This window comes from Crocuta crocuta, unplaced genomic scaffold (assembly GCF_008692635.1).
Source record: "Crocuta crocuta isolate KB4526 unplaced genomic scaffold, BGI_CrCroc_1.0 scaffold303, whole genome shotgun sequence".
NCBI lineage: Eukaryota > Metazoa > Chordata > Mammalia > Carnivora > Hyaenidae > Crocuta > Crocuta crocuta.
The window spans coordinates 2,120,216-2,136,511 of NW_027528276.1; the positions used below are offsets into that span (position 1 = coordinate 2,120,216).

At 53.0% G+C, this 16,296-nt stretch overlaps 1 protein-coding gene and 1 long non-coding RNA gene across 2 annotated transcripts in view; one reads left to right on the forward strand and one right to left on the reverse strand.

The window, feature by feature from the left end:
* GRIK3 (glutamate ionotropic receptor kainate type subunit 3) overlaps positions 1 to 15,737 on the reverse strand; it is a 230,191-nt gene extending 214,454 nt beyond the window's left edge. Inside the window, exon 1 of the mRNA XM_077753181.1 lies at positions 15,623 to 15,737. Within this exon, the coding sequence (XP_077609307.1) occupies positions 15,623 to 15,737 (115 nt within the window). The remainder of the gene's footprint in view (positions 1 to 15,622) is intronic.
* Positions 3,518 to 8,420, forward strand: LOC144222648 (uncharacterized). Its single transcript, XR_013332451.1, has 3 exons — positions 3,518 to 3,688; positions 6,873 to 7,075; positions 7,761 to 8,420. It is a non-coding gene; the product is annotated as an uncharacterized LOC144222648 (long non-coding RNA).
* Positions 15,738 to 16,296: the final 559 nt, after the last annotated feature.

Below are 16,296 nucleotides of genomic sequence, written 5' to 3' on the forward strand. Positions count from 1 at the left end.
GTAGCCCTGGCACCCGGCACAGGGCTGGCACATAGCATGTGCTCATGACGAAAGGTTCACTGAGTGAAGAGGTGCCTATATGAACGAGCTAAAGCTCTACCCCAACCAGTTGTGTGACCTTGGACCCACCCGTTCTCCGTGACACATCAGTTTCTATATCGGCACAAGAAAGTGATCATCCCTATAGCAGAGGGACGTGCAAATTACATGACACCAGGCAGGCCTGTGTATTTGGCATGGCACTGCTCAAAAATGTTGACAGGTCCTTCCTGGGGCTGGCTGCAGCCACCACTCTGAGCTCAGCGTGTGTGAGTTCATGGAGTTTGTGTAACCAGAGCAGGCAGGTGCCTTTCAGGGAGCTTAGAAAAGCCTGGGGTTTTAGAGCATCACAGCGGGGGATGCCTGGAATTTCATGGTGAAAGGAACCCCTGGGAACATCCTTGGCCAGTGTGTTCTTGATTATCTCCCATCCCAGGAAGCTCACCACTCCTAAGGTGTCTTACTTACTCATCAAATAGCACTGAACACGAGATGGCCGGCTTTGAACCAAATTCTGCCTCCTTGGAGCATTGTCCCACTGGCTCCAATTCTCTCCACTGGGACTTCTAAGGCCAGGTTTGCTCCCCTTTCTACACCATAGCCTTCAGAGATGAAGAGAATGACAACCCTTACCTTCACATTTCCAAGCTCTGGATTTTGACCTCCCTCTCAGCCTCCACACCTGTACCAGGAGGCCGCCAAGTGCTGGACCTGACTCCTCTCCAGTTGGGGCTGACACTAAGCAGGAGAAAGTATCAGCATTTCTGCTCAAAGAGTGGGGCTGCAGGAGCCCCAGACCTTCCTTACTGCGGGCCTCAGAGCCAGACTCTGGGATCAAAGTCGCTCACAGAAAAAGCCATCTGTTGGGTGAGTCAGGCTCAAAAGGTTGTCGGCCCCCTCCGGCCCCTGGGGGAAATTGATGCCTGCGCGGACGGATCACTCCAATATGTTAGGTAGATAAAGAAATTGATTATTCCATAAATCATGGTCTCCACGGAAAAAAAAAATCCCAATTTTTTAAAGAAGAAAATCTTATAAATCTGCCTGAGCCCGTGTGAGGGACAGTGTAGCCATTTCAGCTTAATTGTTTGAGACTTTCTTTGCTGCAGCCAGAGAAACAGAAGTCCCTGAAGCTACTGTTTCCCAATCTAGATGTTCCTTCCCAAACTCCACAAACGGCCATGTCATGTCATGGACGAGATAGATTTGCCCCAGGAAGAATGTGAGTTAGCCAGAAAGAAAAACTTCCCCACCAAAGGAGACAGAATCATTTCTTCAGAGACAAAAATCAGATACCAGTCCCTACCCCTACCTTTCCTCCTTAGGTACACTTACTCACCTGTCCCATCTAGAAAAGCTAAGGTTCCATTCTGACCAGAGACAGACAACTGGCCAAAATGAGTCCTGAGGGGGCCCCCCCACGATTGGCTGTGACAGCTCAGGAGTGAGGGAGCTGTCAGAACAATGGAAGGAGTGATATGGTTTAAAAAAGTTTTCTTAATGTTTGTTTATTTTTGAGACAGCATGAGCAGGGGAGAGGCAGAGAGAGAGGGAGACAAAGAATCCAAAGCAGGCTCCAGGCTCTGAGCTAGCCATCAGCACAGAGCCCGACGTGGGGCTCGAACCCATGAACCGAGAGATCATGAGCTGAGCCGAAGTCAGACGCTTAACCAACGGAGCCACCCAGGCATCCTGGGAGTAATATGGTTTAGAAGCAAGGCAAGCAGAGCAGAGGTATAAAGGGTGAAAGGGAACACACATGGCTTCCCAGCTGGCTCTGCTGTGTGATTTTTAGCTTGTTTCTTCTCTCCGAGCCTTAGCGGCATTCTCTCCAGCACCCAGGAGAATGAGGAAGATCCAACTGTGGGGTTCTGATCCGAACTGCATGTTATCTGAGTGTTCAAGGAGCCATGGCTATCACTGAAGGTCACCTACATGGACTTACCAGGAGGCCACTGAGTTACCACCAGGTCCCGAGAGGCCACTTCATGCCCCCAGACCCTCCACAAGTCCCTTCCTGTGCACTCTGCAGTACACAGGGTGGACGCTCCACCGATATTTGGTGACTCAGTGAGTCAGCCCAGAGTCCATGCAAAAACGACAGGAAATAAACACTAAATTACAAACAGCATAAAAATAGCCACATTTCCAAAGCAGATTTTTTCTGATTCTCTGAACCCAAGCAGGAGCAGCAAAAAAAAAAACAAAAAAACAAAACAATCCTTTCTTCCTGAGATCTCTCAAGCCAGGGCTCTGAAGGAGCCCTGCTTTGTAGGCACCGTAGCGCACTGCCCCTCTGCCCATTCCAGATCTTTCTGCTGCATGACTGAAAGGTGCCATTCTGTCTCCTACATCCTCGGGGCCCGTGTACTTAAACATCACTCCTTGTTCAGAGGCACGTGTCAATTCCTCAGATTCCATCATTCAAATATTCTTAGATTCCTTTTTTTAAAAATTTTTAATGTTTATTTATTTTTGAGAGAGTGAGACAGAATCGAGTGGGGAAGAGGTAGAGAGAAAGGAAGACACAGAATCTGAAACAGGCTCCAGGCTTCAAACTGTCAGCACAGAGCCTGATGCGGGGCTCGAACTCGTTAACAGTAAGATCATAACCTAGGTCGAAGTCAGATGCTTACACAACTGAGCCACCCAGGCGTCCCTCAAATACTCTTAGATTCCTAAGCTCTTTGGCTTCTAGGCCAGGTGCTCCGGCCAACCCCGAGTACCTCGGTAATGGACCCAACCTACCCCATTCTCGGAGGTATGCTGAGGCCACTCACAGAGTGACTTTCCTCTCTAGGAGAGAACTTTGTCAATACCCAGCCCAATCACAAGGCTTCCCAGAACCATCCAGGTGGCATAGCACCTGGTACCACTGGAGTTCTTTGGGGAAAACCACAGAGCTGTGACACATTTCATTCCCATCACCTGAACGAGGAGTAATTTTATTTACTAGCAGAAAATACGTCTCTATTATAGGTATGCAGGGTTCCACAACTCAGGAAATAATAACGCACAAAATACTTTTAAGAAATCATATTTAGCAGGGTAAAAATACATAACACAAGCCTACTTACCAAATGCAATGTGAAAGATGCTGCTGACAAGCCGAGCAAAGATGCTTGGTATCAGGTGTGATATTTGACAATAGAACGTTCACTCGTTTTGTCATCTGCTACTGCTCCCTAGCAGACAAGCTGTACAAGGCACCAAAGGCTTAGGAACAATTTACATGGGTGGCGGGGGGAGGAAAGGAGAAATTTCTATCTGTCCCCTTCATTTTCTTTTGCTGTGAATTGCTTGATTTGAACGACCACAAATTAGCCTACTGTGTGCCTGTTAAACACCTCAGCCCAGTTTATGAACACCGGAATCCTGGAGGAATAGCATTCCGAAAAAGAATGCCTGTTTAGCAAGCAAGGCCTCACAATAACCACATCACCCCCGCCAGAAGAGTCAGTGGGCAGATGGCGCCCACTCACTACCCAAGGGCCTGGCTGCTCTCCGTGGTGCTGAACACAGAGGTTGGGGTGAACCTTAATCTCCTGGCCTCGTGGGAATTTCATCGGGTGTATCCATGATCTAGCCTTTCCAACCACACATGAATCTGGCTTGTACTTCTCCCTCAGTGTGGAAAAATGTGTTAAAGGTCTGTTTTTCAGCATTACAAAAATTTAGTCTCTATTTCAAGACTGACAAGGTAAAGCTTCAAGCGTGTGTGTGTGTGTGTGTGTGTGACAGACAGAGACAGAGAGACATGGATTGAGTTTTTTTTAATATACTGGGGGTCAGAGACTCATGTTTTCATCTGGCTTCATGCTTTCATCCCACGGCTTGCCAAGGGATGTGGCACAAATCATGTCCGCCTTTTGGTCCTCAGTATCCCAATCTGTGATAGGAAAGAATAGGGACAAGTACTGTACCCCTGTAGTTACAACATTTGGGGTATCCCCTCTTGTGTTCTGGCTCTTCCATGGGCTCAGAGACAGTCCAACAGGGTGACCTTGCCTGGCCTTCTTCAGCACTGGAAGATTTCCTAGAGCCACAGGAGGACACGTGGCTCAGGTTTTCTTGCAACAAGCCAGGGATTCAATCTCTCTGCTCGGCTCTCCCACAGCCCTCCATCCCCATGGACCAGCCATAATTCAGCTAAACCTGAGAGTTCACCCATATTTTATTTACTGATTCGATGTTACGAGACAAGTAAAATAGACGGCTGTCACCTCTATTAAACTGGGCAGGAAAAATGGCCATGTAGGCAACAGGCTCTTTCTGCTCATAATGTGTCATCTGTTTCCTTGGGGAGGGAGGCAAGAAAGGGAGGGCACGGCCTCAGGGCAGAGCCTGGTTCCATCATGCTTAAGAGGGGAAGTCCAGGGCCCCGTTGCAAACCTGCCCTGGCCTCACTCTCAGCAACACAAATGCAGCGGACCAATCGGCACAGTCAGGAACTGGGACCATCACTTCAACACCTAAGTCTTTGGTTTCCCACTGATCCATTTAACAGGCTTGGGGTAAAGAATGGCTGCTGAGTACCAACGTGGGAAGAAGCCTATGCTAGAGATGCAAACCTCCAACTGGTTATTTCTTAAAAGTGCACTAACACACAGAAATATACACATTCACACTCTCAAGAACCCAGTGCGGATGATGCACTCATCCCCAGGGCTAAGTGCCCCAGGCTGACCGTCTGTACAGCTGGAACACCTCTGCTTTACACAAGGTTGGCCTGTAGACCTGGTGTCTAGACCTCCTAGCAGGAGTAAATGATGTGGTAAGGACGGAAAACAGAGAAGCCTGATCTATGGCTGGCCACAGTGCAAGTGGCGCAACAGTCCTGTCTAGCAGCTGTCTTGAGTGGCCAGCCTATTAAGGATGAATAGCGGAAGTTCCCTTGCTGGGTTCAGCAACCCAACGGAGCAGCAGGGATGCTGAGGGGCAAGCGGGAAGCAGAAAGAGGTGAGGTCAGGGAGGTCAGGAGGTTTTCCTTGAAACAGAGAGCTTGTGTCTCTCCCATGAGGAGAATCGTCATGATATGAACCAGTGGTTATAAAGGCCAATCTAGCCCTGGGAAGGAAGGATCCACTCCCCCTGAATATTCCAGATCTGCCCAAGAGACTACATGGGAAAAGTCTTGGCATAGAAGGTGCTGAATTCAAGTGTCAGAACACCACAGACATCGTTAGAACTTTGACTTTGTAGAAGAATCGAACAATGCCTTTCATGAAATCTTGTTGGCCGGATGGAAAAAGCGTTGAGCTGAATAACAGGGTGGGTACGTGGACTTCTACTCAAATGACTGTATTTATCAATGCATTCGTTTATTCAACAGATAGTTATTAATCGTCTACTATGTGCCATGCGCCATGCTAGACACAGCAGATAAAGTGGTGAAATAAGCCATCTGTGGTCTCTGCTTATACAGTAAGTGCTACAATAAGGGAGTACAGGGTGCTGTGAGGACCCAAAGAAGTGTTTAGGCATGAAGAAAAGCTTCCTGGAGGAAAAGACACGTTTGGTGAAACCCAAAGGATGACTAGAAGTTGTCCAGGAAGAATTGCAAGAGCCCAGGGTGTGAGGGAAGGCATAGCGTGTCCCGGGGACTTGGATGTTCAGGACAGTGGAGCACGGTGTGTATGAGGCAAGGAGGGAGAAAGTATAGGTCTGCCAACCAGGGCAGGTCATAAAGGGCCTGAAAGCATAAGGAAACTAGTGGGGTTTTGAAGCGGGTTAAAGTATAGGAGAGTGGATCCATGATCACTGAATTAAGCCAACAGACTCTGACATTGGTCATTGCCTGCTTAATGTGTCGATGGCAGACATAGCTGAAGGGGAGGAAGGCAGGTTCATCTCAGGCTCAGAGGGCATGAAGCAAGCCAAATAATGGAATGGGAGCCACAAAAGCCACACTGTCCAGAGTAGTGGTTCCCAGCACCAACTGTAGTGTAGGCCAATGACCACTTAACCTCTCCACCACTGACCCCCAGAGGGAGACTAGGGAGGAAGAAGGTGAAATCCATGCCTGCTCCTGAGGATGTTGAACCAGGAACAGGCTTTGGTGGGTCCAGAAACAAGGAGCAAGAATAACCGCCTGAAGGTTCAATGATAGGATTTACTGAGGATAAATGGCAGCTCCTGCCTTTAGGCTCAAAAGATCAACCGCCAAAGGGAAGATGAGAGAAGTTATAGATCAGCAGCGACACCTGTGAAAAAGACCAGGTGATCTCAAGAGACTCCCAACTCAGTACAACCCGGCAAAGCGGAGCGGCTGCTGAGGAGGCTCAGCTGGCCCGGGCTGTACAAGGAGACCCCGAAGCTGAGGTCCAAGGAAGCTGTGCGCTTACTGGGTGTAATACACAAGCAGCACGATGGTTAGCTCTCAACACCACGCAGGAAGAATGGAGCAACTTTAATTTGGAGAAATGCTTTGACACTTCCATAGGGTTGCACGGGAGGATAGGGAGCAAAACAGAACCAGAACCAGCAGGAATGGCTATTGTACCGTAAGAGTAACGGACACCATTTGAGTGCTTACCATGGCTGTAGTCTAAACACTTCACATGCATTCATTCATTTAATCCTTACAACAACTCTGTGAGGCACGTACTATTGTTTATTATTATTATTATTACTATTGGATTAATTTGCCCAAGATCACACAGGCAGGAAGTAATGGAGGCAACCCTCAAACTCAGGCCAGCAGATTCCAGAACCGATGAACTTCTCCACAAGGCTAGGTTGTAAAAGTGCCTGGAAAGCTTCCCTCGTGCCAGGCATATTAATTCTCACAATGATCCCATGTAGCCAAATCTATTGTTATCCCCATTTTGCAGGAGAGGAAATCAAGAGCTAAGAAGCTAAGTGACCTATCCTAAGTGCCAGAGCCTGGATGGGGGAAGAGGGTTTAAACTCAGACAGATGGATCTCAGAACCTATACTGACAACATCCATGTTCTACTGCCTTCCCCGGAACTGCAGGGAGACAAATTTCAGGGAGAAATTTGCAACAAAGATTGGAGTCAGCCAAAACATTCAGGTAAAGAACAAAAGAGGGTCAAAAGTAGTAAGTTTCCTATCTCAGGTGGTGTTCAATCAAAGACCAGATATCCCCCTGTAAAGGGGGGGGGTCCCTCCAGTGGTCTTCAATGGGTAGTGCCCAAGAAGCAGCATCAGCATTCTCTGGGGACCCGTCAAAAATGTAAAATCCCAGGTCTCACCCAAGACCTACTGAATCAGAAGATCTGTAGGTGGGGCCCCCGCAATCTGTATGTTAATGAGTATTCCGGGTGATTTGGATGCAAGCTGCTGTTTGAGAACCAGAGGCCTAGAATGACCCCAGGGGCCCTTTTCAGCCTAGATTCTGTGATTCTCCACTGCAGACAGGAAATGTGATGCGTGGAGCCCTGGGAAGTCCTTGGCTCCCTGCTTCTGCTTTTCCGCCCAATTGGGCAGGCTTTTTGGAATAGCATATTTCAGTTCTGCAAAGCAGATGCAGGAAGGCTTTGCAGAAGTCTCCCTCGTTCCCATATTTAAAGAGCTCATCCCTGCAGTTGTTCGGAGAACTCTATAAACCCCCTTTCAACAGCAGCCTGTCTGCATCAGTCCCTTTAATAGCTCCAGACTTAATTGTCTCCTATGGATTGGAACCCTCTTCACACAAACTGGAATCTTAGCTCCTTCTCGCTCCCTTTTTTTCCCTGCCTTCCTTAACCACCATTCAGCGTGGCACCAAAGGATTTGGAGTCGAAGCTGCCACTCCCCCCGGATCGCACTCCATCTCATTATCTCCGATCCGTATGATCACCATGGGGACTCTCTCCTCCCCAGCTCTTGCTGTGGCCTCGTTACCTGGTGTCTCCCAGCAGAGCCAGCGGTCTCCATCCCCTGGGGCCCAGCCACAGACCCTCTCTGGGCCGCACTGGCCTGTCCAAGAAGCAAGACTGAACCTTACATCCAAGACGGACTGACAAGGATTCTCTGGATCAGTCCCTAAAGAGCAGCCCACAACCAGGGTCTCCTCGGTTCAAATACACACAAAATGCATTTCAACTAAAACACTGCAAATGTGAGGAAGAACCAGCACCCCAGGGGGCTGCAGGTACATGATAAATAGCAAGCCAGGAGGAGTCTGGGAGCTGACACACAGAAGCATCCTGAAGGGCACCTCTCTCTCCCCCTAATGTGGTGGATAATTGTCACAGGCAGCCAGACCCTACCATTTCCACTATGGGGCACGTGGGTATGTGGACACGTGGGTAAATGCGGAGTACTGGGCACCAGGGTTGGCAGAGGGTACACAGGAAGCAGACAGCCTGAGTTCACAGTCTGATGGCAGGAGCATGGCCTCCACCGTCGGGGCACTCTTTCTCTCCCAACATTTATTAAACATCAAGCACTGTGCAAAGAGCTGTCTACGTTTTATCGTGTTTAATCCTCATGCTAATTCTGTGAAGACGATCCCCTAAGGGTCGGCGAGACGGAATTTTGGCAGGTGAAAAACATCTGAATATAGTTTCACTTAATCCTAATATCTCTATCTTAAAGATGAGGAAACGGAGGCCCGGGGGTAAAGTGACTCGTCCAAGGTCACGTGGCGCCGACATGGGAGAGTCCCAGTCTAACTCAGATCCACCACATTTCATCAAACCCCAGACACGCCATTATGTGTCGAGATGCCACAAATGAGAAAGTCCTGTAAGCAATCCCAGCTATGACAGGGGAGACATGTACTGACTTCAGAGAAGGGAGAAGGTAGAGGAGAAGTCAATGAATCAATGAAATACATTATTTGGTTCAAAAAAAAAAGAAAAAAACCTTCACTCTGCCTCTTAGTAGTGATGCGGGGGGAGCTGGCCTTACACAGTCTGGAGCAGCTTCTGGTCTAATGGGGGGAGGCAGGACGCACACGGACTAGAGAAAGCCCTAGTCACACCCACAAGCAAAACCACAGCCACGGCCAATCAGCACTAGTAAACAAGGCTCGGAGGTCCCAGGAAGCAAGGAGGGGGGCATGGGAAAGTGAGCTTTGGGGAGAGGAGAGGGCCGGGCTTGGAGGAAAAGGCAGGGGACCCTGGACATTAACTCCAGAGGGAATAAAACAAGGTAAGGCAGGGCCGAGTGCTCTGTGCTGCTGTAAAACATGGCCAACGGGGAACGGAAGCAAAATCATAATGACTTGTTGTCGTCAAGCCCAACCCCTTGGCCCTCGACCCAGCATCCCCACTCCCAATCACTCTCAAGTAGGATTTTGTCCCTGGGGCACAAAAAGAAGCAAAAGTAAACAGGGACTCCATGAGCAAACACAGGTGCAGGTCCCAGCCAATGATACACTTAGGGGCACGAAACTTAAGGAAGTGCCCGCTTGCGTGGTCAGTCGTGCAAGTGCAGGGTCACCACTCGAGAGCCCGCTTCAGATCTGCTCCCGGGCTACCTCGCTCACCTCACCCAAGTTATGGCCCTGTGCTGGCGTCAGACCTCTCGAACAACAAGAAGAAATGCCGATCTTGGGACAGCATGTAAGCTTTTCGGAAAAGATGTCATACTTGTTTGGCTCTGTGAGGCAGATGGCATCGTCCCCATTTTACATAAGGGGAAACTGAGGCCCTGGAAAATAACATGAGCCCTCTGATTGTGCTCATCCCAAATCTGTCACCTCTTTAGGGGTTCTCAGCATGCAGTTTCCCCCACTTCCAAAACAGTTCAGTCCCTGGCAGCCACCATTATCCCAGTCTCCCTGTGTCCCCCAGAAGAAGGAACATGATGGACAAGAAGGGTAAACTTGAATTTGCCTTTGCTCTCATAGGGGTGGCATAGGAAAGGATGGACCTAGCAGCTCTTGCACCATGGTCCCACACCCTACCCACAGGGTCTTTTTTTTAATGCTTATTTATTTTTGAGAAAGAGAGAGACAGAGTGTGAGCAGGGGAGGGGCAGAGAGAGAGGGAGACACAATCTGAAGCAGGCTCCAGGCTCTGAGCTGTCAGCACAGAGTCCGATGCGGGGCTCGAACTCACAAACTACCAGATCATGACCTGAGCTGAAGTCAGACACTTAATCGACTGATTAAGGCGCCCCTCCCACAGTGTCTTTGAGAGAGCAACAAATATTCCAGAGCCCAGCGTCGGTGGCTTCATACTGTCCACCTGGCTCCGTTCCTGGCAAGGCAGGCTCTATCTGGAAGGTCAGAATGGGACTCTTGCTTAAAAATAAAATGACCATAAAACCTATTAGCCTGGAAAGGATGTTGGAAGGGAGAGAGGATGGGATTGGGGAGGGAAAAGGGAGGTGAGGGGAAGAAGAACAAGGAACGATTCACCGAGCACCTTCTCTGGCCAGGTCACTGGCTGATGAGGATGGAAGGGAGGAGGAGACACAAACACGGAGCCCTTTCCTCGAGGCTCTGACAATGTCTTTGAGGACAGCTCGGTGGCTGCCAGGGGGACACGTAGGCTGGGGTCCCCGGAGCGGAAGGATTCCTATGGGCGGACCAGCCAGATCCAAGGGAGAGTCCATCCTTTATCTCGGGCTTTCAGTGAAGCACTGGGCAGAGTCCAGAAGCCTGGACGAGGTGGGATGTAGCCGTGTAAGCATGTGTTGGTGGGAGGGTGGAGAAGACCGTCCATCCTTTCCTGTACAGAAAGCATGTCGGCCACACAGCCCAGCAACAAGGGCTATTGGACTCTGAAAACCGGCACTGGCAGGGTTAAATGTCACAGAACCTTCACAGCCACCTCGAACAGCAGGCCAAACACAGCCGGGCCTTGTGAGGACACACTCCGCACCCAGGGCCATGGGGATGGGGGTGCTCCACTCCACACCTGTGCACGCCGCTGCTTCCCCATCTTCCAACGACACAGAACACGGAGGACCTGCTGTCAGGCTGACAGGAGCCCTCACCCTCCATCTACCACTCGCTGCCCGTGTGATCTTGCCCAAGTGACCCTGCCAACCTTGGTATCCTCATCTGCAAAATGGAAACAATGCCCTCAGGGTGGTGAAGGCTAAACAAAATGGGGGGGGGGGGGGGTAGGAAGGAAAATGCAGCTGCATTTATTGAGCACTTACTAGTCACCCACATTACCAGTCAGCGTGGGAAACACCGTGATGCCTGGCACCTAGTAAGGGCTCTGTAAGCTGGGATCATTGTCTTGTCGCATTGTTGTGCATTATTTTGATGTCACTCCGACCCAGGTGGGGTCCCAGGCGGGAGACGCAGGGAGACCTCGACACAGGCACACTGCCCCCTGGTGCCGCTGTTGGGGAATCGGCACCTGGGAGAAGAGCTCTTCCAGGGAACAAGTCTGTCTGCGCCAGGCCCTGGGCCCAGCCAGCCAGCCAGCCAAAGCTGCAGCCCCACCACACCAGCCTGGGGGGCAACCAGCCCTGTTGCCTGGACTTCGGTCCTCTCTGTTGCTGGGCAGGACCTAGAGCTCCCCAGATCCCTCTCTGCCGCTGCCCAGCCAAACGGAGCCTTGGCTCTCGCCTCTCTGCCCTCCCTCTGGAGGGTCCGGAGCAAACAGGGTGCAGCTCAGGCTGAAGCCACAGGAGGCAGGGGCAGAAGTCTCTCACAGGGACTCTCACACAGCCTCTGAGGAGGCTTGGCCTCAGCAGACCAGAAACAGACCCATCTGCTGAGCAAGAGTCTCCTCTGAAAAGGGCACCCCGAGCAGCCTCTGCCACCTCCCCTGTACATGGCCTCGGACCTCCCCCGAGAGGAGGGAGGGCTATGATGTCCACAGAGGAATCTGTGCTTCCTGCCCCCACCCTCGCAGGGGGCCATTTCCCAGAGCAGGGGCAAACAGTGCCTGCCAGAACATGAGGACTCAGGGAGGCTCCCAGACCCTGGAAAAGGTCCTAAAAGCAGCCAAGTACCCTTGCATTCCTGAAAGGGTGGGGGATTGAAGAGCTGCCCCTCAAAGCCCTTTCAAAATAGCACAGAAGGCTGGGCTTGCTGTCAGGCCAGCAGCAGGGGCATGCAAGTGACCTTGGAAGAGCCGAGTCAGGACACAGTGCCCGGCCCACCCTGCGTAAGCCACCTCTAAAAACCCCAGATCATCCTGAGGTCAGAAGACTGTTTAGCGCAGCGAGAGGCAGGCATCATGAAGAAATTAAACTCCTGCTTTGAGGAAGAGGGAAGCCCGGGCTGACAGGAGCGGCTGGGCTGGAAAGTGGAGGCAGAAATTGCTCAAGTTAATGCCTTCCAAGGCCCCTCGGGCCACTCCCAGGTCTTGTCTGAAGCTATTTACTTCCAGGGGGGAAAACCCTATTGATCTTCATTCAGCTCCTGTCTGCTCCTACAAGGCGGCAATGCTTCAGCGTATCACCAGTCACTGTAAGAAATTCCTCATTGTTTTACACACGGCTCCCAAACTCAGGAGACGAATGTTCAGGACCATTTGGGTGAACTGATCGGAGACGATGAAGACGGGGCTGGGTTGGGAACTCGGGGTGGGGGGGGCGGGAAGAGGATCTCATTCCCCGGGGACAGACTGCTGCAACTGCCCGCTGGGTACCCCCCTCCTCCAGACCAGGTTCGGGGTCTTGAGGCTCATCTGTTCTGCTGTCAGTAGATGCTCAGAGAGTCCAGAGCTGAGCCAGCCCTTCCCTCTCTACCCCACCCCCATCCCCAACACATACACCTGCTTTATGTCTCTGCAGTCATTTGGCTCTGAACCTCCCCCTGGCTGGCTAGAGATCATCACCATCCACCAGAGCTCCCCGGCTGCTGCCACCACTGTCTGGTTCCCTTTTCAAGTTCCAAGCTGGCCTTCGATCCTACGGTACGCATGGAACACGAGGGAGCCTCATGTAACCACGCAACCTATAACAGCACAGCCCATCCCCACCAGTCTGCACAAAAAGGTACTTTGAAGCCACAGAATATCCCAAACAATCACAGCCAACCCAACGGTGTTTTGCAGATGGGGAAACTGAGGCTCGAGGTGGGGGAGGGGGCAGTGCAATTTGGCCTCCTAGCTCCCAGCCTAAGGCCCCTCCCCTTCAGCTTCTAGGTCATATAACCAGGTAATCCAAGTTCCCGCGAAAGGTCACTGAAGCCCGTCTGAGAAGATCCACGCATTAAACTGCTTCCCATGAGTGAAGAGCAGAATCCATCCCAACAATAATAACGATGATAAGAGTAATAATAAAATGCCGAACAATATGCCTTGAAAACCTTCAATGAGCAACACTTGATAATCACACGCAGATACATCTTTCACATATTCATATAAAATAATCAATGATCATTTTTTCCCCGCAGACTACAATCCAATTACTCTCTCTCCCTCGCTCTCTCCCTCACTCTCCTTTGTTACTTGCAAACCATCCAAGCAATCAATGCCTTGACCTCTCTCTCTGATAGACACAATTACAAAAAGACAGAGCAATGCAATTCATCTATTCAAGATGGATTGTTTGAACACTCTGTCACACTGCTGAGCTATCCATCTCCTTGTCTAAGAGAAAATTTCAGCCCCCAAAAAAGGCACAAAGAAAGGGGCGGGCACGCTGCTCCCCAGCCCTGAGAGCCCCTCACACACCTGCAGGAAAACCCTCTCCCAAGCTGGTGTTTGAGGATGCCTGCCTGCTGGAGAATTCGGCTCCAGGCACAGCCAGCTCAGGCACCAATCTCAGGAACCAGAAGCACCCAGCACACTCCCAAACCCCATTTCCAGAACCTCAATTCCTGCAGCCCTTTTCTGATGCCACGGGTGAATCAGAAAAGGGAGATGGTGTGGGACCCAGCTAAGCCGCTGTGTTTGGGTTTCTGCATAAGGGTGTATGTGTGTGTGTGTGTGTGTGTGTGTGTGTGTGTGTGTTCGCGCGCGTGCGCACAGGCGCGCACGTGCACACATATGCGTGCACTCCCGAGCCCGTGGGCCCGCCATGTCCACTGTTTCCCTGGTCCCAGCTAAAGCTCCAGCCTGGACTCCCAAGGCTGGAAGTTCAGTTCCTCAGCAAAGCTCCAGAGAAGCCCAGAGGCCTCAGAACCTTCCCATCCTCAGTCCAAGCTGGTACAGCTCCAGCGGTCACGTTTGGCATCCACACAGAACCCCAGTCCTCGAGCTGGGAATCAAATGGGGCAGGGCTCTAGGATATAAATGGCTTGGGCCGACATGCTAATTAATCCTGGGGCTTAATACGAAGAAGATTAGAAGAGAGGAGGGCTTTGCCATCCTTAATTGCATTATTACAAGCTGAACCCAAGAAAGGGCAGGCAGGCTGGGGCTTCCCCTCAGGGCAGTGAAGAGCCCCCCCAGTGAAGTCAATTTCACAGTAAGAGGGGGCAGCTAAGGATACGCCATCCGACCCCTCCCTGGCTCATCCTTCTGGGGCTGTCCTCACCTGCTCCTGACTTGCTGGGGCCCCAGAGACCTCCATCCCTGAGGCTAGGCAGGGAGCATACCCAGCTCCCCGCCCCCCTCCCCCTGCAGAGGAAAGGAAACTGCAATGCGTGGGACGGGCACAGAGCACCTTTTGGGCCCCCCCCTTTCTCTCAAGGGCATCCTACTATGTAGGGTCCCCAAAAGACAGGGAAGGAAGGAGGGAATGAAAGAAGTGCTGGCCCACTCCTAAGGTTTTGCCTGCCCCTGGAATGGTAATCAAACAGGGAGCTGGAGCAGGCAAAAGAGCAGATATAGAAGACGTGATTTTTGGGGTGTGTGTGTGTGTGTGTGTGTGTTTGGCTCGCCAAGAGCAGCCTGGGCTGCAAAGGGTTAAGCCTGACCGTGAGGGATGTCCCCAGAGTCCCGTGCCTGGACTCCTATGTCTCCTTCTTCTCGGGGTGCGGGGTGCGAGTCCGCCAGGGTCCGGGGCATGGACTGAAGGACCCCTGCGTGCGTGCGCAGCGCTGAGCACCGCGCTCTACCCCCATCCGGATGTTGAGTTCAGGAGGTTGCGGTATCCAAGAGCGAGCCACGAAGACATGCCCCCAAACACCCCGGATTCCTGACCACCTCCTAGTACCTCAAGTACCGAAACCAAGTCCGACCTCGGTTCCCCGCATCCCCTCAAGCCTCCAACAGTCCTCTCCTGGAGAAGAGCCACGAGGCGGGGGAAGGTGGCCCTGGCTCAGGAGAGCTCTGCCCGCCTTGTGCCAGATGCTGGTGGTGGCGCCTCGCGAACCCAGGAGGCCCAGGTCTCCGGCCTGGCGGCAGGCGCAGGGCCTACGTGGCCGAGGCTCCCGCGTGGCCAGGCCGGGCCCAGCCCTGGCGGTCGCGGGCCTGGGACCCGCAGGGTCTGCCGCGCTGCCCGGAGCGCTGTCTACAAGGGTGCCTGCGGCGGCCACAACAAAGTTAAACCCGGANCTGGAACGCTTCGCTCCTCTCCGCCAGGTCCGGCCTCTCACGGGCGCTCTCCAAGGGCCCCTCGCCCGCCGCGGCCCGGCTGCCTCCTCCCCACCAAGTAAGGCCCGTGACCCCGGCTTCGGAACTTTGCCCTCCCCGGGACGAGCCCCCGGTGGTCACCCGGCCCCGGCGGCCCGCAGAGGTCGGGAAAAATCTCTTGGGATCGCGTTCGTTGGCTTCCCCGCGCCCGCCCCCGCCCGGGCGCACAGAGACCCCCGGCTCCGGGGAGCCCTTACCGATCCGGATGACGTGGGGCATCCCGCGCGAGTCCGGGATCCAGAAGGCGCACACGAGGAGCCCGGCCCAGTATTCCCAAACCAGACTCCGGAGGCGCCGCCAGGGAGCGGTCATCGTTGGGCGCCGCCGAGCGTGCCCGGGGCNCCCCCTCCCCGCGCCCTGCCTCCCGCCTCCCGCGCCGCCCGCCGCCCGCGCTCCCTCCGCGCACTCCCCCGCGCACACACACACTTCACACTCACGCCTGCCGAGGCGTACACTCGCGCGCTCACACCTGCGCAGGGGGCGGGGAAGGGGACCCTGGACCCGGTTTGGGGGGACGCCCGGAGAACGAGGATTCTCCTCGCTTCCCAGATGTCCCCATCCGCCCTGCCGCCCCCAGTCCCTTCGACTGCGAGGGCACGGAGCCTGGGAGCCGGGCGTGGAGCAGGAGAGCTGGCACCGCGAGCTGGGCGACGGCGGCAGCCTAGCGGCCCGACCAGCTGGAGGAGACGCGCCCGCCGGAGCAGAGGGACGCGGAGCCCGCCGTCTGCGGAGGCTCGCCTTCCAGCTCCCACGCAGCGGGCGCAGGCTAGACGGCGGCGACGGGAGACGGACCCGGGAACCGGTTTCCCTCCCTAAGCTCATCTCTCGGGGAGGCACAGTTGGGGCTGGGGCTCCGGGAAGACAGGATTCA